The 26,388-nt window shown below is 37.8% G+C and overlaps 1 protein-coding gene across 1 annotated transcript in view; it reads right to left on the bottom strand.

Annotated features, from left to right (window-relative positions):
- sfrp5.L (secreted frizzled-related protein 5 L homeolog) overlaps positions 1-26,388 on the bottom strand; it is a gene marked incomplete at its 5' end in the record, with an annotated part of 50,032 nt that overhangs the window by 19,778 nt on the left and 3,866 nt on the right. Inside the window, 1 exon segment of the mRNA NM_001090477.1 lies at positions 9,629-9,706. Coding sequence (NP_001083946.1) covers positions 9,629-9,706 — 78 coding nt within the window.

A 26,388-nucleotide genomic window follows, 5' to 3' on the forward strand; every position in this document is an offset into this window, starting at 1 on the left:
GAGATATCAGGCAACTGAAACTGATAATCTAAAATCAACTGATCTTCTATGCAGCCACTCTATGACAGTGTTTTTGTGTGTTCTTTGCATTATTTACTTAAAGCAGATAATGATTTGGAATGATCTTTATTATATTTAATGAGCCATCTGTTTCTTAGTTATAGAGATCCCCTGGCACCAAACTGTCGCTCCTCTCATCCTGTCAGTGGGATCATTTATGAAGAGAGCACACCATGTTGTTTCCAGTCCTTAACAGACCAGTTCAGTTGTGAGCCCTGGATGGCCATGCCACACTTTTTTTTGAATGACGTTATGGGAGCAGACAAGTGGCCTTTCTGAGAAATGTCCTATAGGAGTGTTAAATTGCAGATCTGCCATGGAAGCAGAGTGAGCTCTACACTACTACTGCAGGGTGTTCTGATTCAGCTAGCGAGGACATGGCACATTAAAAAATTATTAAAGGGGTCACTGACATTAATTTCTTTGAATTCTGCTGGTAGACCTTTATCTACCATTCAGGCATGCCTACATCAATGCTTATAAAGATGTTAAAAGAAGAAAGTGTCCATAACATTCTTTTCAAGGCATTTGACAAATAATTGTAAATTAAAAACACACGCACATACACCTGTTATCTGGAAACTGATTATCCAGAAAGCTCCAAGTTACAGAAAGGCCAATTCCCATAAACTCCACTTCTATGAAAATAATTCCAAGTTGTAAAACATATTTCTTTCTTTCTTTTCTCTGTTTAAATAAATTTTATATAATAATTGTAAATGTAAAAAACTCGCACACACAACGTATATATGGGGTCAATTATCTTCAAACCCATTATCTAGAAATCTATACATTATTGGGTTGATCGGGGGAAGACCTATAAATAGAGGGGAGGAGGTGGGTGCAGGAGGGCCCGGGGTTGGTGCAGGTCGGGTCAGGTTCGGGTAAAAAAAAACCTGAACCGCACATGACTAGTACCCAGCCTTTGCCACCTTCCTTGGGACCCAGCGAAAATGTTAATCTCCCAAATAAATGCACATTCAAATTAAAAAAAAAAATCCTGTGAGTTTGGATCTTCTTTGCAAAGTTGGAATGTATATATATTTATTTACACATGCACAAGACTTTAACTATGCCTTATTAGAAGCTGTTGTATGTTTCTAGAGAAAGAGTGTCTTCTTGCTCTGTTTGCATAAAACAATACTTGCCCCATTGGCTTCTGTGTATCCCCCTTTGTGACATCAACCTAATGAGTGCAAGAAGCCTAAACGTCCAATCTCTAGGTTGTCTGTTCTTCAAATATATTTCAACACCTGTTATTGGCACATACTATACCTCCCAGTCTAAACCTCACCCAATATACATTTTGGTAAGCTCCACATACATTGTGGCCGCTATGTAAATCCAAGTATACATCTGTGTTATGTTGTACAAAATGCTTAACGAAACCTCAGGGTTTATGTATGGTTTTGATTAAATCACATTCAACAAATACTGTATTTATTTTAAATAATTCAATTAGTCCACTGAATGAAGACTTTACCCCCGGGCATTTGCCACACAAAGTCATTTTCCTATTGATTTAAACTCTATTCCGATGGCCCTCAGCAACCGCATGTCTCGTTTCTATAAACAATAATAAGCCGGCTTCCTTCCTCCTCGAGTCTCTTTTGGCGAGAGATGTTTGAGAGATGACTAGTTAAACAATTTACGGGGCTGTGATTTATGAAAACAGCGGAATGAAGATAGCTTAGAGGGATCTGCTTTAAAATAACAGCACTTTTTCACTGGCTTGTTTGCCTAGAGAGCAATGAAACACAATATTCCTTGTACATTCTCTGGTGTTAATTAGGAATTTCAGTAAAGTTGTGGTGGTTTGTGGTGGATAGTTCATTGTCTTTATTATGACAGCAAATTGTGGTTTTTTTAATAACAGTTTTACAAGATGTGGGCCCCACCTGCCGCTATTAGATTATATTTACAAAGACATTGGTGGAAGAAGCGTACTCTGTCTTCAAAGTGGATTGGCCTGACAGTATCCAGAGCCAATGTTCTATGCTAGCGCGAGGAACAGAATTAAATCACCTAAATACAGGGATCTCATTAAGTGATGGGCTATCATTTCTGTGCTTTTATTCACAGGTTATTTTTATATCACACATTCATGTTCCTTTTTCTAATACAGCTATCTATGGGACAGGTAACAAATGCTACTGAAACTAATAATGTATAGACCTATAGATTAAAAATCCATTTGAATAAGCAATGTCCCCTCATTTTAATGATTTGAAAAAGCTCAAAATTATCATTATTTTGAGGGAAACCCTAAAGGAGGGGATACTGTACATCTCTTCAATTTTGGTGTCACGTGTATACAATATGGCATATAAGAGGCAGAACTCACCAGTCTTCAAATTACCATAGCATACTGTACAGCACTATGATATGATGCCAACAGCACAAGCTAGTTTACATGGCAGTGGAATCCCACTAGTTCCCGTTATCAGGGCAGTTTGCAGAAGATCTATGACATGTCAACTGACAGGGCCCTATACCCATAAACCACCCCTACCTTCCCATTTGTTAATTTATTATAAATATTATACATATTTTATTATCGACCTGAAACTTTGGGTAGCAAATACCAGAGCTTGTTTATTAACAACATCAAAGGGCATGTAAAGGCAAAAAAATAAAATCCCATTTTTACTTTCTTAAATGAAAAAGAACCCTATCTCCAATATACTTTAATTAAAAAATGCGTACCATTTTATAAGAAACCTGACTATATGCAGTGAAATTCTCCCTTCATTTACTGCTGTGGATAGGAATTGTCAGATGGTCCCTAACTGCTGAGCAGGGAAACAATCATACTTATGAACAGCAGGGGGAGCCCCCGCCTTACTTCCCAGCCATGCAGAACTCAAGCAGCTTTGTTTATGACGATCCCTAAGCAGCCCAGACCACACTGAGCATGTGCACAGTCTTAGGGGTCCGTTTACTAAAGTGCGGTAAATCTGACTTTAAGTTTCCGCATGTTATCGCCGAGAATATTTTTACGCCAGAATATTCGCAGCGACTAAGTTTACTAAACAGCGATGCGCTTAGAAGTCATTGCGATCACTTGCGGTAACTACGTTAAGGAACCAGCTTACGTTAGCGGTAATTTTAGCGAGTTGCGAATTTTCTGGCGGAAAATTACGTTTTTGCGAATATTTATGCTATAAAATAGTCTTGTTTTATGGCGGTTATTATGGCAATTTTTACTGTGACATTTATGGCCAGAAATGCATCTTCAAAACTCATAAACTTTATTGACTGATGATTATACCATCCAACAACATCACCAGAGTAACACCAATCAAACATGTCTGCATCATATAAACCCTTCTGCCAATAGAATCATAGGAACAAGAAATGATACCAGTCAATCTCTTTGCTTCATAGAAATGCACAGTTTAATGTAGCCAATCACAATGAAACCAAAAAAGTGTAGAGGCTGACGAATCCTTGGACTGTGATGCCGCTGTCAATAATACGACTCTGAGCTGAAACTGCTGCTGTTGCAACAGATAGAAGCAGAAGCCAAAACATCCTGTCAGCAATAGCTACAAATATGTCTCTCCTGTCAGCAAAGAATGATGGGTAAAAAAAAAACAGTATTATGGGATATTTCCTGCCCCTTGAGAATTTTCTGGCGAAAAAAATACTTTTACGCCACTACATAGGTGGCGGTAAAAGTTTGCGAATATTCTGGCGTTAATTTTGTCTTTAGCACATTTCGCTGTTTAGTAAACCATGCGTTAATGTGTACGTATTGTTATTTTCAGCGAATGCGATAACTGGCGAACAATTATTCTAGCGCAAGAATATTCGCAAATTTATATTTACCGCATGTTAGTAAACTGGCGATAACATATTTGGCGAAAATTCTGTCTATATATTGTGCGAATATTTTTAACGCACTTTAGTAAACGGACCCCTTAGTCTTGCAAAGATGTTTAACAAAGTTACAAGATGGTGACCCCCTGTAGCCAACTTTGAAAGCATAAATTATTTATTTGATTAGGCTTGTGGTGCAGTAAGTTCACGTTTATATTTAGTATACAAAATACAGCATTTTTCTAGCCTTATTCTATTTTAGACTTTACATGCCCTTTAAATACATAAACATCAAAAACCTGAGCTTCAAACATCCCAAAATAGTAAACCATAAATCAAGCTTGAAACCAATAACTTCTTTTTAACCTCTATTAGCCACTTGAAGGAAAACTATACCCCCAAAATAAATACTTGATCAACAGTTATTAAATTAAGTGGCATATTAAAGAATCTTACCAAACTGGAATATATATTTAGGTAAATTTGCCCTTTTACATCTCTTGCCTTGAAGCACCATTTGTGATGGTCCCTGTGCTGCCTCAGAGATCACCTGACCAGAAATACTACAACTCTAACAGGAAGAAGTGTGGAAGCAAAAGACAGAACTCTGACAGTCAATTGGCTCATGTGACCCGACATTTTGTTTGGTATGTTTGCGTGCACCGTGAATCCTAGGATCCCAGGGGGCTGCCGTTATTTTTTTAAAATGGCAATTTTATATTTATAATTACCCAATGGTACATACTACTAAAAAAGTATATTATTATGCAAATGGTTAGTTTACATGAAGCAGTGACCCAATTCTTCTCCATTGCTCATATCCCTTCCATCACTTGGCCCCAGGCTTGGCTTGCAGCAAGAGCCACACTCCGAACCTTCTTCCTACTTTCATGGCAACCCCCCCCCAGGGGAGCCCCTTCTGTATTAATTATTAGTACCAACTTCCACGTGACTCTCTGTGGGCCTTCTGGCCAAAACCTGCACCCCAGGGCCCCTGAGACTGTGCTCTACTCACGCCCCGATTGCAGCCTTTCTGGCGGGGGTAGGAGGTAGAATGCAGCAGGATGCGTCTGGGGCATGTGGGGGTGGCAGAGGGTTGCCAGGGGGGCATTGGTGTTAAATTGCACATGGGCATTCCCCAATAGCAACCAGTCAGCAATTAGTTTTGGACAAGAAGTGGAAAAATAAAAGCAAAGATCTGATTGGTTAAAACTTGTTAGTAAATGAGCCATTATGTTTGTGTTTTTACTGTATAAGCAGTAGAGAATAAGGGCACATTGGGGGCTGTTTGCACAAAACAATAGTTTTAACAAAACAATAGTTTTCACTATACACACTATTTAGGTGTTTTTGCCATTAGGACTAATTTCTGATGAGTAGAGAAGGGGGCACATGCCCTTAACTAGACCATCTGGAGCCCCAGCACAGAGGCTATTGGTGATGCCGATGGTTTTAGGTTCACGGCAGCTGGAGGGAGACACTTGTGCATTTCTGATTGACATAATTTTTTTCGTAGATCGGGGCCCTGTCTTTCCAGAATAACTCGGGTTGTTTCTTGCTTGTAAGCAATGAGTGATGGGTTTCTGCTCCACTAACCCTAGCGCAGCTAACATAAAATACATAATACATATTAATTCAATTAAGCTAAAAATTATTCTTCAGGCGTCTGCAGATGTAAAATTAGAATTTGGGCAATACCTGTCAAATATATGTCTGGAAGGAGAAAAAATATTTGGTTTCGCCTCTCTTATGTGATATTCTATTACATGACAGATAATAGCCTTGCGCGTGTGTAATTATCAGTAGAAGTCTCCCGAGGTGCTAATTCTTTCTTCTTTTCAATTTAATTAAATACCACAGTGTTCCCTCTGCTGAGGAAGAATGCTACATTTTAAACATAACTCCTCAAATACGAGATTTTTTTAACAGCTACTTCTGTACGGTATCATGTGCAGACATAGGCCTGCTACAGATTTTTTATTATATGGCACTTTGGGGCACATTTACTAAGGGTCGAATATCGAGGGTTAATTAACCCTCGATATTCGACCCTCGAAGTAAAATCCTTGACTTCGAATATCGAAGTCGAAGGATTTACTGCAAATAAGTCAATCGAACGATCGAAGGAAAAATTGTTCGATCAAACGATTAAATCCTTCGAATCGAACGATTTGAAGGATTTTAATCCATCGATCAAAGGATTTTCCTTCGATCAAAAAAAGCTTAGAAACCTTATGGGGAAGGTCCCCATAGGCTAACATTGATGCTCGGTAGGTTTAAAGTGGCAAAGTAGGTAGTCGAACTTCGACTATCGAATGGTCGAATAGTTGAGCGATTTTTAGTTCGAATCGAAGTCGCAGTCGAAGGTCGAAGTAGCCTATTCGATGGACGAAGTACCCAGAAAAAAACTTCGAAATTCAACGTTTTTTTTACTTCGAATCCTTCACCTGAGCTAAGTAAATGTGCCCCCACGTGTCGATTTCCAGATCACTATAAGAATCAGTCCACATTTGTATTGTTCATTTATTACTGAATTACTACTCACCACTTTAGATTGTAATTATTGATACCCAATGAAAATGTTCACAGTTGAATCGATTAATTGACTTATATCTGAGTGTATGATAATTTTCGCCTGGTACAGTTTTGAAGCAAAACTCAGCAATTAAATTTTTTAGGAATCTGATCTAGAATTTTGCAATGTTCCATGTTTTGCCAGAAAAAAAATACAGAAAAACAGCAATATCATTATTAGAATGACAACATGCACTTTTTTTCAGAATCAAATAGTTTTTGCACCAGTAAATGCCAACACCCTACCATTGACTCCAAAGCAGTTGGTGAATTTTTAGCATAATTTTGTCATTTTGCTAATTATTCTGTGGTTTTCTGAGTCTTTCTGCAAAGTGAAACGGCCTCTACTGATAATTTTATTGTCTGGTACAGGTATGGGACCTATTATCCAGAATGCTCGAGACCTGGGTCTTCCAGATAACGGGTCTTTCTGTAATTTGGATCTTCATACCATAAGGCTACTAGAAAATCCTATAAACATTAAATAAACCCAATAGGCTGGGTTTGCTTCCTGTAAGGATTAATTACAGTATATCTTTGTTTGGATCAAGTACAAGATATTGTTCTATTACTATAGAAAAAAAGGAAATCATTTTTAAAATTTTGGATTATTTGATTATAATGGAGTCTATAAGAGATGGTCTTTCCGTTATTCTGAACTTTCTGGATAACGGGTTCCTGGATAACGGATCCCATACCTGTATATAATGATATTCATTGCAGATCAGATCACCAGGAACTTTAATGGTCCAGTTGCTCAACCACCAAACCTAGTCATTCACCTTAACAGTCATGGGTTCATTTAGATACTAGATTGTTGAGTAACTGAATCTTATATCATGTATTACCGTCATGCTAGACTTTTGCTTTAAATGTTCTGCATCATAAGCCTTAAAGAATAAGGGATTTCTGGGTAAAAGCCACCAAGCATCCTGCCACTTTTCAGAATAACCTTTGTCAATGTAGAGAGCTGATTATTCACTATACTATACCATGTCTACAAAAGTGAGGTTGTAGGGGAAATCCACTGCCACCTTTGCTGCACGCTGTCACAATCCCCCGAGGAAGCCCGTAGTGGTTGCTGAAAATATGTTTGGGTGGTCTTTGTAAGTTGTTTATCAGTTTCAATTGATTTTTTTGGCAACCACTTATCCATTACAGGCATTGCATCCTAGCAGAGCAGAGAAAGGTCTGTTGAATATTGGGCAAGGTGTATTGCAATCCATGGGCTAACACTGAAGTGAAGCTGTTTGGGTGTTGATGGCACAATGGATAGCATTGTTGCCTGGCAGTACAGTGACCATGCATAGTTTGAGTTTATATCGAATTGGGAAACATCTATTCCAGCATTCAGATTTTGCAGGATTTTGATTCAACCAGCTCCTTAGTGCCTAGCCAAGCCAAACCTGAACCTTTTACGTCTTGTTACAACTCAAGGTGACAGCTTTTTTTTTAGACAATGCAATTTGTTTGGCATTTTACTCAGATCTGAATATGCAAATTACCTTTGGAAGTCACTTTTAATATTTTGATAACTCTTTGGTGGAGGGTTCAGTATTTACCCAAATCAAAAGAGAATGGATTGGTGTACACTAACACTGGGCATAGTGAAAGCCTGCTGTGCAGTCTGGATTTCAGTAGGTTCTATGCGGTCACTAGATAGTAGATTTTTCCAATGAAGAGGCAGTAAAGCAGAACTCAGGGAACACATTGCTATTGTCACTATTTCCCAGTTATGGAGATGACCTGAGTAGTGTTAACTGGCTATGGCAGGGGTCCCCAACTTTTTTAACCTGTGTGCAAATGTAAGAAGAGTTGAGGAGCAACACAAGCACGGAAACAGTTCCAGGGGTACTAAATAAGGGCTGTGGTTTGCTATTTGGTAGCCTCTATGTGGAATAGCAGCCTACAGGAGGCTCAGTTTGGCAGTACACTTGTTTTTATGCAACCAAAACTTGCCCCCAAACCAAAGATTTTAAAATAAGCACTTGGAGCAACGTCCAAGGGGTTGTTGAGTAATGTTGCTGGTGAGCCACTGGTTGGGGAACACTGAGCTATGGTGATGCTCATCTATGCTAGAGCTGCATTATTTAACAGATGGTTACACTACAGCAGAACATCAAATATTACTTTAAAGGGAAGCCATCGCGAAAATGAAAATGTAATATAAGCTTCACCATACTGAAATAAGAAACTTTGTAAATACAATCAATTAAATATTCTGCATTGTTTCTGAAATAATCAAGGTTATGTTCACTGTCCTTCTCTCAGCATCTGTTTCTCTTCATTCTGTCTTCATGCAGGAGTTGGGTGTCAGATAGTCACTGACAGTTAGATCCAATATATCTTATAGGGGGGGGGCTTCCTTTCCTAGCAGATGTATTAGAGCTCACTCAAATAACTGATTCCAGTACAAACAAAATCTAACAAAACATCTGTCTTTTGCAAATCCTGCATGTAGAGAGACATGATGTCTGGTGATTTTAGAGTGAGCTCATACATATTCTAGGCAAAAGGAGCCCCCCCCCCTATATGATATATTGGATCTACCTGTCAATAATTCTCTGACACCCAACTTCTGCATGAAGACATAATGAAGAGAAACAAATGTTGAGAGAGGAATAGTGAACAGGAGTGTGACTATTTCACAATTGCGGAAGCTTAAATTAAATTTGCATTTTTAAGATAGTTCCCCTTTAAGAAGTCCCACATAGTGGAAGGGCACCTACGTGTCTACGATGTCCTTCCACATATGCTACACATATTTCCACCGATTTGTTGCATATACAGGTATGGGACCTGTTATCCAGAATGCTCGGGACCTGGGGTTTTCCAGATAACGGATCTTTCCGTAATTTGGGTCTCCATGCCTTAAGTCTACTAGAAATTCATTTAAACATTAAATAAACCCAATAGGCTGGTTTTGCCTCCAATAAGGATTAATTGTATCTTAGTTGGGATCAAGAACAAGCTACTGTTTTATTATTACAGAGAAAAAGGAAATCATTTTTAAAAATTTGGATTATTTGGATAAAATGGAGTCTATGGTTATTTGAATAAAATTCAGAGCTTTCTGGATATTGGGTTTCCGGATAAGATATCCTATACCTGTCCATATATAGCACATCTATAGAATATAGAACAATGCATACAGTATAGAGGATCTACTTACCAAAGTCACTTGCACAAAGTTGCACCCTCATTGTTTCAGACTTCTGCTCTATCTCACACTGAGTGCAGATCTTGGTCACTGCAATAACAAAATGACAGACGATCAATTTGTCCCTGCGGAAAGCATACAATTTATAATAATGGTTCGACAATGCTGTGCTGTGCAGCAGAAAAGCCAGACATTTGCGGCTGCTTTCCTTAATATGAAATAGTTGGCAGAAACTGCTTGGCTCATTGCTAAATTTATTAGCCGCCATTTTCACATAATGCATGGCACAGGCCGTGGGACACACTCCTCAAACTGCTATTGTATATCAATTTACTTAATGTGTTCACTAGAGACTAGAGCTGTGCCAAATTAAAGGTCACTTAACTGGCTTTGAAAGCATGCACACTGCTCTAAATAACTATTCAGCTGTAGCGGTTGTTTTTCGGAAATCAATCAAAATCTAGCTCTTTTTGGTGGTCCTTTTAAAAGCATTTTTTTTTGGCTTCAGAGTTATTATAATGAGCAATGGAAAATAACAGCAAAGGATTGTATAAACTGGACTAACTAAATGCTTAGACAACAGGGTCATGTGATTAAGTTGTATAGTCAAGGGTAAGATAGGGTGCTTTTGGGTCAGACCTCATAGGACTTAGATAGTCTACAGTGATGGGAGAACTGGGAAGGGGCTACCCCACAAAAATAAATCTTTATGATCATCATATGATCATTATTGCCCTTTTTTGCTAAAGCTATGAATTAACACTCTACTGTATATTGCAGTGATGGGCAGCCTTATTGGAGATTGTGCTATATATTGCTCGTGTTACTCCGCATAATACTGTATTTCTTAGCAACAGCTAGTGCGGTGTACTTAAAGGTGTACAGAGAGAGAGAGAGAGACCCCAAACAATATAGAAAGACTTGTAGTGATCTGCTGCTAATTTTGCAGTAGTGCTTTTATAAACTTTAATCCAATAATAATAATATCCTTTCCTAATGATTTTCTGCAATCCCCACACTTATACAATGCTGTTTAAATGATGAGAGGGCCCTGAACAATGTACAGGTATGGGACCTGTTATCCAGAATGCTCAGGACCCAGGGTTCTCTAGCAGGGTCGGTGGGCCCCTACCTAGGGTTGCCACCTTTTAAAAAAAAAATTACCGGCCAGTGCTGGGGGACAGATAATAAAGGGGCAGGACGTGACGCAAAAAGGGGCGGAGCTGATGAGGCACCGCAGAAGGGGAGGAGCCACAGTGGTAGCGTCACAAAAGGGGCGGGCCACCACCTGAAGCCGATGAAAATGTAAGTTTTCATCGCCGGGCAAGGGATTTTGTAAATCGTATTACAAATTACCGGCAGCTACATTGCCGGTAAATTTGTAATACCGGCCCCGGTCCTGGCAGGTGTTTTACCAGCCGGGTGCCAATCCTACGACCCTACCCCACCCCCAAAGCCACCTACAGGGGCCACCCACCTTGCATCGGGGGAGGGAGATCAGCAGCCTGGGGAGCCCCAGTCTGACCCTGTTTTCTAGTAAGGGATCTCTTCTTAATTTGATTCTCCATAATTTAAGCGGCTTATTTATTATACTGTGTAAAAAACAGCAGCATAATACACCACACATAGCCAAGCTTTGCCGTTTAAAAAATGGCCTAAAAATCTGCGTAACATTTTTACACGTCTTTTCATAGTCAGAGCTTTTTGGATAATGGTTTCTGGATAACGGATCCCATACCTGTAGTACAGTCAGGTATGGGATTTGCAATCTGAGAAAAAATGGGAACTTCTTCTGTCTGTGCCAATCACCAGGGTGCGAGTGAGGAAGAAGAATGGTTTATAGACAACAATACACAGGGACAGAGTGGGAGCAAATGCAAAAGATAAAGGGAAATAAAGGAAGGAGTCTCTTTATCTGCTTTGCAATAATATTAATTACAAAAGTGTTTAGTAGTAGTTATGCCTTGTATATAGTCTTAAAAATAGCATTCTCTTTTACTGTGTGCTGCTTGGTCTCAGTAACTTTATATTAAGGCAGGGCAATATAGGGTTTAATTAAATTGTTTTTTATTTTTTTTGAGTATGGTTAGGATTATTCCACTTCTGCCCCTCATTTGGGCATTTTAAAATGTACAGTTGCATAAAAAAACAGCTGCAGAACAGGCTGCAGTTAAGAATGAAAACATTGCAAAAGAAAAATTAAAAAAAGCCAGAGACAGAGGTTTTTATGGAAAGACTAAAATTTGAGTTAGTAAATTTATTCTCTTCTACTTCCCAAGAGCTGGGTGAAGCCTGCAACTTCTGAACAAGCCCTCGAAAGGAACGTGTCACTCTTTACATCACTCTTTGTCTAATTGCAAAGGATTTATAATCTGAAGGTCCTGATAAGAATTAACACGACTATAACGTGGAAGCCACGGAGCAAAGGCCTTGAGGTAAAGGTGGAATGTGGCGTTGGCTGAGTGCTGAGAAGGTTCCATGTTTATCAAATTGTCAGGCAGGAAATCTTTCATCACCTATTACTGTTAGAAAGACACTTCCATACACAGTGCACCTGCTGCACATCACAATTCCAGCTTGGAAAGAAGCATGTCACTCAGGGCATGTACTCTCCCATAGAGTGTAATTGATTAGTAGATTGCGTGCTTTTGGATGTGGACAGAATCTGATTTTACAGAAATGACAAATCCTTTTATGTGTTTCTTTCAGACAGTCATATTAACACGGTGAGCATTACTATCTTCAAAAGGCAACTTTTGCAATGCAGCCCAACTTTTATTCTTCAGCAACTGGGCACCGATGTGAGTCAATTATGTAGATATGTATTATGTACTTTTGTCTTGGCTTAGGAAATCTGCAACTGACTTCACTAATTCACTCTACCATATAAAATGTAATTCCTGAACCAATACGTTTTTTTTTAGTAGTAATATTGGTGTGTAGGCAGCCATCTCAGGTCATTTTGCCTGGTCATGTTCTTTCAGAAAGAGCCAGCACTTTAGGATGGAACTGCTTTCTGACAGGCTGTTGTTTCTCCTACTCACTGTAACTGAATGTGTCACAGTAGGATATGGATTTTTACTATTGAGTGCTGTTCTTAGATCTACCAGGGAGCTGTTATGTTGTGTCAGGGAGCTGCTATCTCTAGTGATGGGCGAATTTGGGGCATTTCGCTTCGCCAAAAAATTTCCTGCGAAATTCACAAAATGGTGAAAGTTCACGAAACGGTGCCGGCGTCTCGTTTTTGATTCTGGTGTCTGTTTTTGCAGCTGGCATCCATTTATTTTGGACGCGGGCGTCCGTTTTTGGCGAAATTCTTTTTTTTGACACCGGTGAATTTTCGCAGCAGTTTTGCAAATTAATACACTGGCGGCGGATCGCGGTAATTCGCAGCAAATAATAAATAAATTCGCCCATCACTAGCCGTCTCGTTACCGAGAGAGGGGGGTAATATCACTCAAATTTGAGGTATAGCAGTAGAGTGAATGACGTTTATCACGAGTCACACGACTGGGGGCCCTGGGAAACTGACAATATGTCTAGCCCCATGTCAGATTTCAGAATTAAATATAAAAACACCAGTATGCGCTTTTGAAAAAAGGATTTCAATACAGAAGTCTGCTGGAGGAGCACTATTAACTGATGCATTTTGAAAAAAAACATGTTTTCCCATGACTTCCAAACATATTTCAGCAGCACTCCGAAATAGTGAAAATTCAATTTATTTGTGCAACAGGTGAAGCAATGTTTTGGGCTTAATCAGCCCTTTATCAAGCTTGATAAGGGCTGGTTAAGCCTGAAACATTGTTTCATCGGAGTGCTGCTGAAATATGTTTGGAAGTATGGATCGGAACTGAGTCACAGTCAGCACCCGACGCTACAAAAAGCGGTGAGGATTGTGTAGCACTACTTTGTGTGTTTATGTTTTCCCATGACAGTATCCCTTTAAGGATGATCAATTCACTTCAAGATTTGTCATGCTCCAGCCGCCATGACTGCACTGTTCAGCAATGCAAAAAGCCAACCTGTTCTTCTTCCGGTCTAACTGTGATATCTGTAAAAAATTGCATATATATTCTATGGGGAAACATCATGGTTTCTAGCTGAAGGACATGGGAGCTGAACAAGTCACATGCATCATGTACTACATTTTAAGGAGTACTTCACATTAAAGTTACATTTTTAGTATGTTATAGAAAGGCTAATTCTAAGTATCTTTTCAATTATTTATTCTTAATAGTTTTTTTTTATTTGCCTTTTTCTTCTAATTCTTTCCAGCTTTCATAAGGGGATCACTGACCTCATCTAAAAAAAACAAATGCTCTGTAAGGCTACACATTTATTGTCATTGTGACATTTTATTACTCATCTTTCTATTCAGGCCCTCCCCTATTCAAATTCCAATCCAATAAGATTGTTCTACTTCCAATAAGGATTAATTGGATCTTAGTTAGGATCAAGTATCAGGTTTTGTTTTATTATTACAGAGAAAAAGAAAATCATTTTTAAAAATTCAAATTAAATTTCATTAAATTGGTTACATTTAATTAATATAGTCTATGGGATGTGGCCTTCTGTAATTCGGAGCTTTCTGGATAACGGGTTTCTGAATAATGGATCCCATACCTATATACGAAAAGAAGAGTAAGGGGAAGCGGCAATAAGAAAGAAGCTTGTCCAGGAAAAGGATGGTGAATAAGATAATTGTGTTGGAAGTGCAATTGTATTTAAGGGATATATATCAGCTATGTCTGATGTCACCTCTCTAAAAGTTTGTGTCATTTAGTAGGGAGGATTCTTGTGCAATTTTCAAAAAAAGTTGTACAATCTCCAAAACAAAAGTTCAGCCTATCCCCACACTTTCATAGCACCAGTATTCGCACACCTTTACAATGGGGTCAACAAATTTCCTTTTGCTGGAATGAAATAGTTGTGAAAAGGGTCAGCATCCCAATAACATTAGGGTGTTTTGCCTTTGCGGATGATCATCAGTGTTCAGTTGCCCCTGAGAGCTTGACATCACTGTGTGATTATTTGCAAACTCAACAAATTCCTCTTACATTGCCGTTCCTATAGATTTCAGAATCACAGTGCCCTTAAGGGAATTCTACGCATGTTCACAAGGAATCATCGTATCAAATGTATAACAAGTGTGAAAAAACACACACTTTGTTTCACATAAACCTTATCATATTAGACATAATGTAAACTTTCTTATAATCTTTGTATCGGACCACCAGTATCTTTAATAGGGATGCACCGAATCCAAGATTCGGTTCGGGATTCAGGCAAGATTCGGCTTTTTTCAGCAGGATTCAGATTCGGCCGAATCTTTCTGCCCGGCCGAACCGAATTTAAATCCTAATTTACATATGCAAATTAGGGGTGGGGAGAGAAATCTCTTGATTTTTTGTCACAAAACAAGGAACTAAAAAATGATTTCCCCTTCCTATCTCTTTTCATATGCAAATTAGGATTCGGATTCAGTTCGGCATTCGGCCAAATCTTTCGTGAAGGATTCGGGGGTTCGGCCAAATCCAAAATAGTGGATTTGATGCATCCATAATGTAACACTTTTAAAATTGGTTCTCAAACTCTGAGGGTGGTCCCGGTGTTTGTAAAGGGGAAGGAAGGTCTAAACCATTAGGGGGGCCAATTTGTATGTACCCCCTGTAACACAAAATTGCTACTTTTTTCCCCTTGGCTAATGTACCTCTTCTTAAAAAAAACATTCTCCAAAGAGCCACACCACCATGAGCATGTGAATTACTGGACTATCTTTGCAGCTTGTATCAGCACTAGGTATTTCAAGGTCTGTGCATTTTTTAAAAAAAGAGGTGCAACCACCCAGAGAAAGCATATAAAGGTAAATTTTGGTTAGTAGAGAGCAAATCAGCACCCTTACAAATAGAAGGCACGGCATTATATTTTCAATTTGGATAAACAGAATGGGTTGCTGGATAGTCTGTTGAAACTAACCTCCTATGGTCCAATGCATGCAAAGCAATATGGTAACAACCAGGCCAAGCTACCCAACCAAATTTAGGCATCAGTTATTCAGATAAAATGCAATATTTGTACAGGTATGGGATCTGTCATCCAGAAACCAGTTATCCAGAAAGCTTAGAATTATGGAAAGGCTGTTTCTCATAGACTCCATTTTAGCCAAATAATGCAAATCTTAAATCTTTTCACTGTAATAATAAAACAGTACCTTGTACTTGACCCCGACTAAGGTATAATTAATAATAATAATTATTGGAAGCAAAACCAGCTGATTGGGTTTATTTAATATTTAAATGATTTTCTAGTAGACTTAGGGTCCAAATTAAGGCAAGACTTGTAATTCTGAAAACCCCAGGTGCCAAGCATTCTGGATAGCAGGTCCCATACCTGTACCATAAAAATGAAAGTAACTGAAGTACTCACAAGTGGCCAAATATATTGTAGGGGACAATGCCAGCAAACATGAAAATAAATGAGTATATTCTCTACATTCTTGCTTTATGGCTGGGAATCTAGATAATGTATCAACTGCAATCACTGATGCTTTGTCTATATAACTCGTACATTGCAGTGTTTATGTTTGCAGCTATTTAAACTATTATTATTGTTATTATGCTTTATTTATACAGTGCCAACATGTGATGCAATGGTTGGCAGAGATTTTTCCCTTCAGTCACATTAATCCCCAAAGGAGCTTACAATCTAAATTACTTACTATGTGCCTCTCACACACAGGAAGGTAATTAATCTGCCGGTATGTTTACAGTGTGGGGGAAGAAACCAAAGTGGAAGTTAAAGTTCAACCAGAGTAACCACCTTAAACTGCACATATATGTGTTTTTCTTGGGTGGAGAATGAAAATGAATGCAGTATTAAGAGTCCTGTTTTTGCAGTATCAGGTAATGATTTGCAAATAAATTTGTCAGGCGCGCCGAATTTCCACATTTCGACACCGGGCATCAAAATTTTTTTAAAGCGCAGCGGAAAAGTTGCATGCATCAAAACCGTTGAGCGTCGACACTATCCGGACGCCCATTGACTAGCGGGCGTCACAATTCGAGTTTTGCAAATTTTTCACCGTTTCGTTTATTTCGCTAATTTTTCCGCGAATTGAAACCCCAGCGTCAGGTCATTTCAGCCCTGGGTGCTTCCCAGCCAGCTAAATGATGTATATCATAGCTTTAAAATTCATTAGAAGGTGAAAAAAATAGATTTTTAATAAAATATACTAGAATTGTAAGTTTTTACTTGACAAATTGATCTGATATAGGTGTAGGTTTCTGCAAAGTATATACTTTCACAAACAGCTATGGCATTGCCTTATATATAAATAAATAAATAAATAAATAGAATGCTACTAGTAAGGAATTAAAAAGCCAATCAGGTTGCTTTTTACATGGATTAATGTTTAAAGGGGTTGTTCACCTTTGAGTTAACTTTTATTATGTTGTAGAGAGTGATATTCTGAGACAATTTGCAATGGGGTTTAATGTTTTATTATGTGTGGTTATTTAGCTTTTTGTACAGCAGCTCTTCAGTTTGCAATTTTAGCAATCTGGTTGTTAGGGTCCAAATTACCCTAGCAACCATGCATTGATTTGAAGAAGAGACTGCAATATGAGAGGGCCTGAATAGAAAGATCTGTAATACAAAGTACCATTAACAATACATTTGTAGCTTTACTGAGCATTTATTTTTTTTAGATAGGTTCAGTAGAAAAAAGACGAATAACGGAAAAACAAAAAAATAAATAGACCAATTGAAAAGTTGCTTAGAACTGGCCATTTGATAACATACTCCTTTAACTACGATTATTGATGTATGGCAGCGCACTCCAGACCACATTCAATAGTCACCAACACCACAGTTGCTTGTTAAAAAGATAAATTTTATTTGAACATTAGGCTAGAAAGCGTCTGAGGTCTGACGCGTTTCGTGTTCACACACTTCCTCAGAGACCTCTGAGGAAGTGTGTGAACACGAAACGCGTCAGACCTCAGACGCTTTCTAGCCTAATGTTCAAATAAAATTTATCTTTTTAACAAGCAACTGTGGTGTTGGTGACTATTGAATGTGGTCTGGAGTGCGCTGCCATACATCAATAATCGTAACTTGGCGTTTATTTCTTGGCGACGGACTCGGGGCGGCTGCACCCGGGTCACAGCAGAAATCCGGTAAGCTAAATACTAAATTGAAGATTGGGGTTATCGAAGTTGGGGACGGTTTTTCTCTCTCCCCCCTTCCTTAAGTGAGAGGCTCGGGGCAATTGGCACCTGAGCCAGTTTAACTTAATGGTGAGAAAAATTTGAAGTTAACAAACGTTATCGAATAAGCCTATACCGGATTTCACAACTCTCTGCATGAGTGTGAAATAAATTAATTACCATTAATACTCCTTTAACTGCCAGCAACCCAGTGTCAAAATTCTACATTTCTGTATTCCATGCAATATAGAGAGTATTTCTGGAATTCATGTCTAATTGACTACATGAAAACCAACCTTTTAGCATAAATGCCATAGATATACTCATCCTCAAGTGGAGTTTTTCAGTAGACAGAACCACAGGGGATCATTGACCTAGAGGAGGTTCTTTCTGACTGGGATTCAAGAGCAGGACAAGTAAATGATTATCTTTATCTTTTAGTAAGCAGAAGAACGATAACATTCCTGCCTTAATAAAAAGGGGTTGTTCATTGTTGTTGTGGTAGTATGTAGAGGTTGGTATTGTCAGGCAATTTGCAATTGGTTTTCATTGTTTTTTTTAGTTATTTCGCTTTTTATTTATCTGCAATCAGCAATCTGGTTACTATGGTCCAAGTTACCCTTGCAACCATGCATTCATTTGAATATGTGCAGCCTTACAGAGCATTTGTTTTTTAAAAGGGGTCAGTGACCCCCAATTGAAAGCTGGAAAAAGGCAAATAATAAAAAAAAATATTAAAAATAAATAACGAGAATCAATTGAAAAGTTGCTTAGAATTAGACACTGTATATAACATACTAAAAAGTAGACTTATAGTGCATTTGTTTTTAGATGGGGTCAGTGACCCCTATTTGAAAGCTGGAAAGAGTCAGAAAAATGCAAATAAATCAAAAACTATATATATATATATATATATATATATATATATATATATATATATATATATATATAAATATATATATATATATATTAAAAAAAAGAAAAAATGAAGGCCAATTGAAAAGTTGATAAGAATGAACCATTCTATAACATACTAAAAGTTAACCACACCTTTAACTATATTATGCTTTAAATAAAACCGTTAGCAGAATAGTTGCTGGTAGAGCTATTGGTTTGTCCAATGGGCCCTGATTGATCATGGTGACTGCTTCAAGCATTTATATGCAATCCTTTAATTATTAAAGAATAATGACAGTTATGATCATACCCGTCCCACTGCGAATGCCGTAAAATCCAGTTACACTTCTCCCTTAAAGCGGAGGTTCACCTTTAAGGTAGCCTTTATTATGTTATAGAACGGCCAATTCTAAACAACTTTTAAATTGGCTTTCATTATTTTTTTTTTTATATAGTATTATAGTTATTTGCCTTTTTTTTTTGTTGCAGCTTTCAAATGGGCATCGCTGAGCCCTTCTGAAAAGCGAATGCTCTGAAAGGCTATAATTGATTGTTATTGCTAATTTTTATTGCACATCTTTCTAGTCAAGCCCACTCCTGCTCATATTCCAGCCTCTTATTCCAATCAATGTATGGTTGCTAGGGTAATTTGGACCCTAGCTATCAGATTGCTTAAAATGCAAATTGAAGAGCTGCTGAATAAAAAGCTAAATAACTCAAAAAAACTTAAATAATAAAAAATGAAAACCAATTGCAAATTCGGACTCGACCAATTCCTTGTGCCTGGCCGAACCGAATCTGAATCCTAATTTGCATATGTAAATTAGGGGGCAGGGAAATCCGGTGACTTTTCGTCACAAAACATGGATGTAAAAAAAAAAATTCCACTTTCACTCCCCTAATTTGCATATGTATTAGGATTCAAATTTGGTTTGGCATTCGACCGAATATTTCACAAAGGATTCAGCCGAATCAGAAATAGTGAATTCAGTACATCCCTAGTAACTATAGAGGAAGCAGACCCCATGGTTGAGGGGGGACCCAGGGACTGCAGGGTCCTACATTCTTTAGCTGTTCAAGGGCAAATCCCATTCCCAGCTGCTCTCCTACCTGCAGCGGGGAGCAGGGGATGCAGGCAGACAGGGGAATTCAGAGGCAGGAGGGGGACATCAGGGGGACTGGAGCAGGCAGTCAGTGTCGGACTGGGACACGAGGGGCCCACCCAAAAACCTTTGACCAGGGGCCCACCAATTAATCTTAGACCAGAGGCCACACTCAGTACTATTTTTCTTCCTCTTCTAACTCAACCTCTATTCTGCTAGTCTCTATTCTTTACATACTATACTCTTTTTTTCCATCTATTTAGCCTCTTTGTTCTCAAAGAAATAGGGAATGGCCATGAAATATGCCAAATGTTTAGCAGCATGAGGACCCACTGACACCTGGGCCCCACCGGGACTATTCCTGGTATCCCTGTGGGCCAGTCCAACACTGCAGGCAGTGGGTGGACAGGTGGGTAGTTACGCCACTGCCTTAAACATTTTTTAGATGAAAAAATAACCAGTTCATTTACCTTTAATTGTAAAAAATGTTCTACTGATACCCACTGGCAGATGGTAATAGTGATACCTGTAGATCTAAGAGTGCCGTTACTATCATGAGTGATATTAAAAGACATGCTCTGTTACTCGCAATAAAACCACTGAAATATTTGGTACACTTCTAGGTTCTGGCAGTTTTAAAGCAGCTACAAAAATGTCTGGAACAGATTTGCAAAAATATGTTTTCATAATTGTGGCTTGAGTCCCACTCACATCGTGGCAATCCAATATTATTTTTTTTACTGAATAAACCATAATCTCTAGGCTTATGTTCTGAAAAAAAAAAAAGGCTATCATGTTCCCAGGCAATACTGTCCAAAAAGCCTTTAGGGACAAGTGATTGTACGTTGCTTCTTGCCGGGCATCTCATTATTTTTGATGAAACAGCAAAGTAATGTAACATAGTAAATAAGGTTGAAAAAAGACACATGTCCATCAACCATGTGTCAAAGAAAAATTTAAAAAAAAAATCCATTTCTAACACAGTTTATTGGCCTGGCATTTAGCTTCTAATAATTCACTTTGATAAGTGCATCCCATGTCTGGCTTTGATATACCATGATGATGAATAAAAGTTGGCATTTTGTGCACCCCCAGAAGGAAGCTTTGTATATATACATTGATGGGTGACCACTAAGAATATAAGGGTTTAAATTAAGGATTATCCAGAAAGTTCCAAACTATGTTTCTCCAAAGGTTACTATTAGGGGCAGATTTATCTCGGGGTGAATTTTGGAATGAAAAAAATATACATTTTTAGCTATTTTTTGTGTACTTCGACTAGGGAATAGACCTAATTCGATTAGAATTTGAAAAAAAATAGAAAATTAGAATTTCGAAATTTATCATGTACTATTGTACTGTCTTGGCTTCGACCATTCGCCATCTAAAACCTGCCGAATTGCTGTTTTAGGCTATTGGGGAAGTTTTTTTGGGGGAAAACTTTGAATCGAATACGCTATTCCTTCGATTTGTACGATTCGAATTCGGCCAAATATGGACCTATTCGATCGAAAAACGGACCTATTCGACCAAAAAAAAACTTTGACTTAATTTCGGTTGATCTTTTTGAATTAGAATTTCAAAGTTTTTTAGGTTAGAAATTCGACCCTTGATAATTATGCCCCTTAAAATACGTGAATTTTATTTTTTAATAATTTTTTTTAACTCCCTTTCTTTGGTAATAAAACAGTAGCTTGTACTTGACTGTAACTAAACTGCATAAATCCATAAAAATCACCATATTAAAGTGGTGGTTCACCTTTTAGTTAACTTTAATTATGTTAAGGAATGGCTGGTTCTAAGCAACTTTTCAATTTTTTTCTGTTTTGGATTTTTTTAATTATTTCCCTTCTTCTTCAAACTCTTTCCAGCTTTCAAATGGGGGTCACTGACCCCCATCAAAAAAACAAATGCTCTGTAAATCTAAAATGTACTGTTATTGCAACTTTTTATTACTAATCTTTCTTTGTCAGGCCTCTCCTATTCATATTCCAGTCTATTTTTCAAATCAGTGCATGGTTGCTAGGGTCATTTGGACCTCAGGAACCAGATTGCTGAAATTGCAAACTGGGGAGCCGCCAAATAAAAAAACATAATTAATCAAAAACCACAAAAAATAAAAAATGAAAACCAAATGCAAATTGTCTCAGAATATCATTCTCTACATCATGATACAAGTTAATTTAAATGTGAACAACCTCTTTAAAAATCCCATATCACTATACTGGCGTAGTTGTAAACAAGGGAAAATCTAAATATTTTGAGATAGATAGATAGATAGATAGATAGATAGATAGATAGATAGATAGATAGATAGATAGATAGATAGATAGATAGATAGATAGATAGATACAATAGATAGATAGATAGATAGATAGATAGATAGATAGATAGATAGATAGATAGATAGATAGATAGATAGATAGATAGATAGATACGATAGATAGATAGATAGATAGATAGATAGATAGATAGATAGATAGATGATAGATAGATAGATAGATAGATAGATAGATAGATAGATAGATAGATAGATAGATAGATACAATAGATAGATAGATAGATAGATAGATAGATAGATAGATAGATAGATAGATAGATAGATAGATAGATAGATAGATAGATAGATGATAGATAGATAGATAGATAGATAGATAGATAGATACAATAGATAGATAGATAGATAGATAGATGATAGATAGATAGATAGATAGATGGATAGATAGATGGATAGATAGATAGATGATAGATAGATACAATAGATAGATAGATAGATAGATAGATAGATAGATAGATAGATAGATAGATAGATAGATAGATAGATAGATAGATAGATAGATAATAGATGATAGATAGATAGATAGATAGATAGATAGATACAATAGATACAATAGATAGATGATAGATAGATCGGTAGATAGATGATAGATAGATAGATAGATAGATAGATAGATAGATTAATATATTGCTCTGTGCTGCACTGGAACTTAAATGACTGAAACAGCAACAGTAATTTCTAAACACAGTTCTAGGATTTGGCTCGGTGTAGAAAAGAGTTTGTGGTGAGGCTTAACTTTCTGACTCATAATAACTCTGTCCTTTCACCTCCTGAATTACCAGTACACCTCGGGAACTTGCTGAAAGTTCTGGCCACATAGCGAGATACTTGACAAATCACTGTTTAATGTCAACCCACTTATCTAAGGAACAGACACAGTTGTGAAAATAATTTACAGGAAAAGCTTTTGCAAGCCTATTAATGAGTCTACTCACCCAAATGTTTTCATTATTCATTCCAACATAAACTGTTCTTATAGCTGAAGCAATCACTAGTAAAATAAAAAAGTGCCAAGCTACCCTTTTAAAGGTTAACCTGAAAGAAAACATGGAATAAACTGTACCAAGATCAGACTGATGGCATTGGAATTATTAAATTCTAATTTAATTTCTGACTTGTGTCTATTGTTATTGCTAAGTGTTTTGATCCCTCAAGAATCCAGGCAGTGATAATTAGATAATTTGTTGATGTTCCATGAACCAAGCTTTAGGTGCTGGCATGGCATGAAATGAAGATAAGTGGGGGAAATACAAATGTTGGGGTTAGCTACAAATTGTTCAAGTTGTTGAGTGTTGAGTGTACATCTCTCAATATCCTTGTTATGCCAAACAAAAAGACAGAAAAGCCATCTAGGTTAGGGGTCCCCAACCTTTTTGACCCGTGAGCCATAATTAAAAGTAAAGAGTTGGGGAGCAACACAAGCATGGAAATAGTTCCGGGAGTAACAGGCAGCCTACAGGAGGCTCTATTTGACAATACACTTGTTTTTTACACAAACAGCCAAGGGGTCGGTGAGCAACATGTCGGGGATCCTTGATCTAGGTTATGACATCACTACATAGTTCTTGAACGTTTCCCTTCAGTTTATTGCTGATTTGAGATGGAATACTGGTTCAACTAGCTCAGGATCACAAACTGATTTCAAAGCTAATTTTTCTACCATGCAAAGTGAACAGAGACATACGTCAAGTGGGAACTGAAGCAGATTGGTAACAGTTACCTGGTCCTTCAATCTTCCTGGATAAGGAACATTTTAACAACTAAAATAAAAGCTGTCATGGCCTGTGCTCCTTCACAAGGCACAAGCTCTGATTGCACACAGTGTTGCTAACATACGGTGTTGTTCCATTTATGGACACAATCTGCAGCTGGGATGCACCAAATCCAGAATTTTTTCTTGGAATTCAACTAAATCCCAATACTGCACTTTTAGTGTTGGATTGGAAATATGGTGCATGACAGGGAATGCTAACAGGCCCCCCCACTTACCTTTAATGAATTTAACACTGCCACATGCATTCATTGCTATATTCATAGAGGGAAACACGTCACTGTGCAACCTTTTGGAATGCAGAAATATCTAGCTAATTTACAAAGTAAGGAGAAGGCTGGAAAGTGCAGAAAACATAGTGGAGTGTTCTCCTTTTGTACATTACATTGCACCATGCACTGCTCTAAGTAAATGATCCCATATATCTTTTTAGAACACTGTCCCTCATATGTAATAAAAGGCACCAAGTTTGCCCAAGAACAGTAATCCATAGCAACTAATAAGATGTTTGCTTTTAAACAGGTGACCAGTAAATGGTACCTGCTGATTGGTTGCTTTGGGTTTTTGCCCCTGGGCAAATCTAGTGCCTTTTATTACATAACCCCCACTGTGTCCTATTGTTCTTTAGAGTAGATGCAAAAGAATTCACCAATCATGATGCTTCTTTCTAGCATAATGTTCCAACTTCTAGGATAATTTTAGTTTCAGTATATTATGTTGTGATCAAGCATCAGAAGGCATTACATATACTGCAATGTAAACTAGGTTTAAAGGAACAGTAAAACCAAAACATTTAAGTGTTTTAAAGGAATGACAATACAATGTACTGTTGCCCTGCATAACTGTAAAACTGATGTGTTTGCTATAGAAATACAATTATAGTTAATATAAAAAAGCTGCTGTGTAGCCATGGGGCAGCCATTAAGATAAGTTCTGAAGAATCTGTTGTAAACTACAGGGCTTATTTGTTATCTGCTGTGTACCCTGTGCCTTTTCTCCTTTTTCAGCTTTGAATGGCTGCCACCATGGCTACACAGCAGCTTGTTTATATAAATTATAGTAGAGTTTCTGAAGCAAACACCTCAGTTTTACCAGTGCAGGCAGCAGTACCTTTGTATGGGCATTACTTTAAAACACTTTCATTGCGTTGGTGTTACTGTTCCTTTAAAAAATCCAGCCTCAGTTGCAGGAACACAGATCTTGGAGCCAGATTTAAAAATATAAAGTGGAATTCCCATTAAAAGATGTTTTGCATTTTATTGGGGCTGCTGGTAAACAATTGAAAAAAAAAAAGATGTAATATTGATTTTAGGAAACAAATGGGACAGTGTGCTTAATTCTTGATAATATCCCATTTGATAAAAGTTATGAATACAAATGAAAGTGTATACAAGCTAAAATGCACAGAAGGCTGTGTGTGTTTATTAACACTATTCATAAAGGTACTTGCATTCAAATATGCTCCTTGCACTCCTCCTGCTCCCTCTGTGGAACAGAGCACATGCTGAGCGCCTGTTAATACTGGGGAACCCTGGTTCTACTGCACATAAAATGTGGAATAGTGATGGGCAAATAAATTTGCGGCGAAACTGCGACGAAAATTCTTCAGCGAAAAATCCGCCGGGACAAAAAAAATTCTTGCCCATCAGAATAGTCGTGTGCATAAAATTGTCGTGCGTCAAAATGTTTTGGACGGCCATTGACTTTAATTCATTTGAACAAAAAAGTCGCGTGTATAAAAATTGTAGCTCGCGTCAAAATTATTTTGACGCCCATTGACTTCAATTCAATTTTTTGCTGTTTCACCCATCACCAATGTGGAGGTATTTCCAGGGTTCTCACTTCATGCTGCATAAATAGGCACAGTATAATCCCCACTACAAATATTTCATCCACAACAAGGCTGGTATTTTACCGTCCCGGCCGGTAAAAATGATGGTTGATCCGAATGTTATTAATAGGGAAAAACATGAATATATAGGAAGGCCGGTATTTTCTCCTACCCACGACTTGCATCAGATTTGTGTCAAAATGCAAGATCAATTGTATTTGTTTTGACACATTGGGAGAAAATGCATTAGAGACAATGACACTGGAATTGTGGGTTAATCCCTGCATTATGTATTTACAAAATGGTAATTTGGGTAGAAAACTGCATTTGGACACTGCCCTTGTGTTCATAAGGAATCCCTAGTGTCTTTGTTCTGATACCTACTTATTCCCAAATGAAGAATAAACCACCTGTACTGGCGTATTTTAAATTTAAACAATCCCAATTTGCTGTTCCTATATATGGAGGACAATTTAACTTATTCTGAGGCCACATCTCATTCTCTGCTCTACTCCTGTTCTCTGCTCAGCTTAAGGAAAAGTACCCAGAAATGCTGAGTTGTTTCAGGAAACTTCCATCTCATGGTACCACTGTTCAGCCTGGAGCAGGATATACACGTGAC

Source organism: Xenopus laevis, chromosome 7L (genome assembly GCF_017654675.1).
Source record: "Xenopus laevis strain J_2021 chromosome 7L, Xenopus_laevis_v10.1, whole genome shotgun sequence".
NCBI classification, from domain to species: Eukaryota; Metazoa; Chordata; class Amphibia; order Anura; family Pipidae; genus Xenopus; species Xenopus laevis.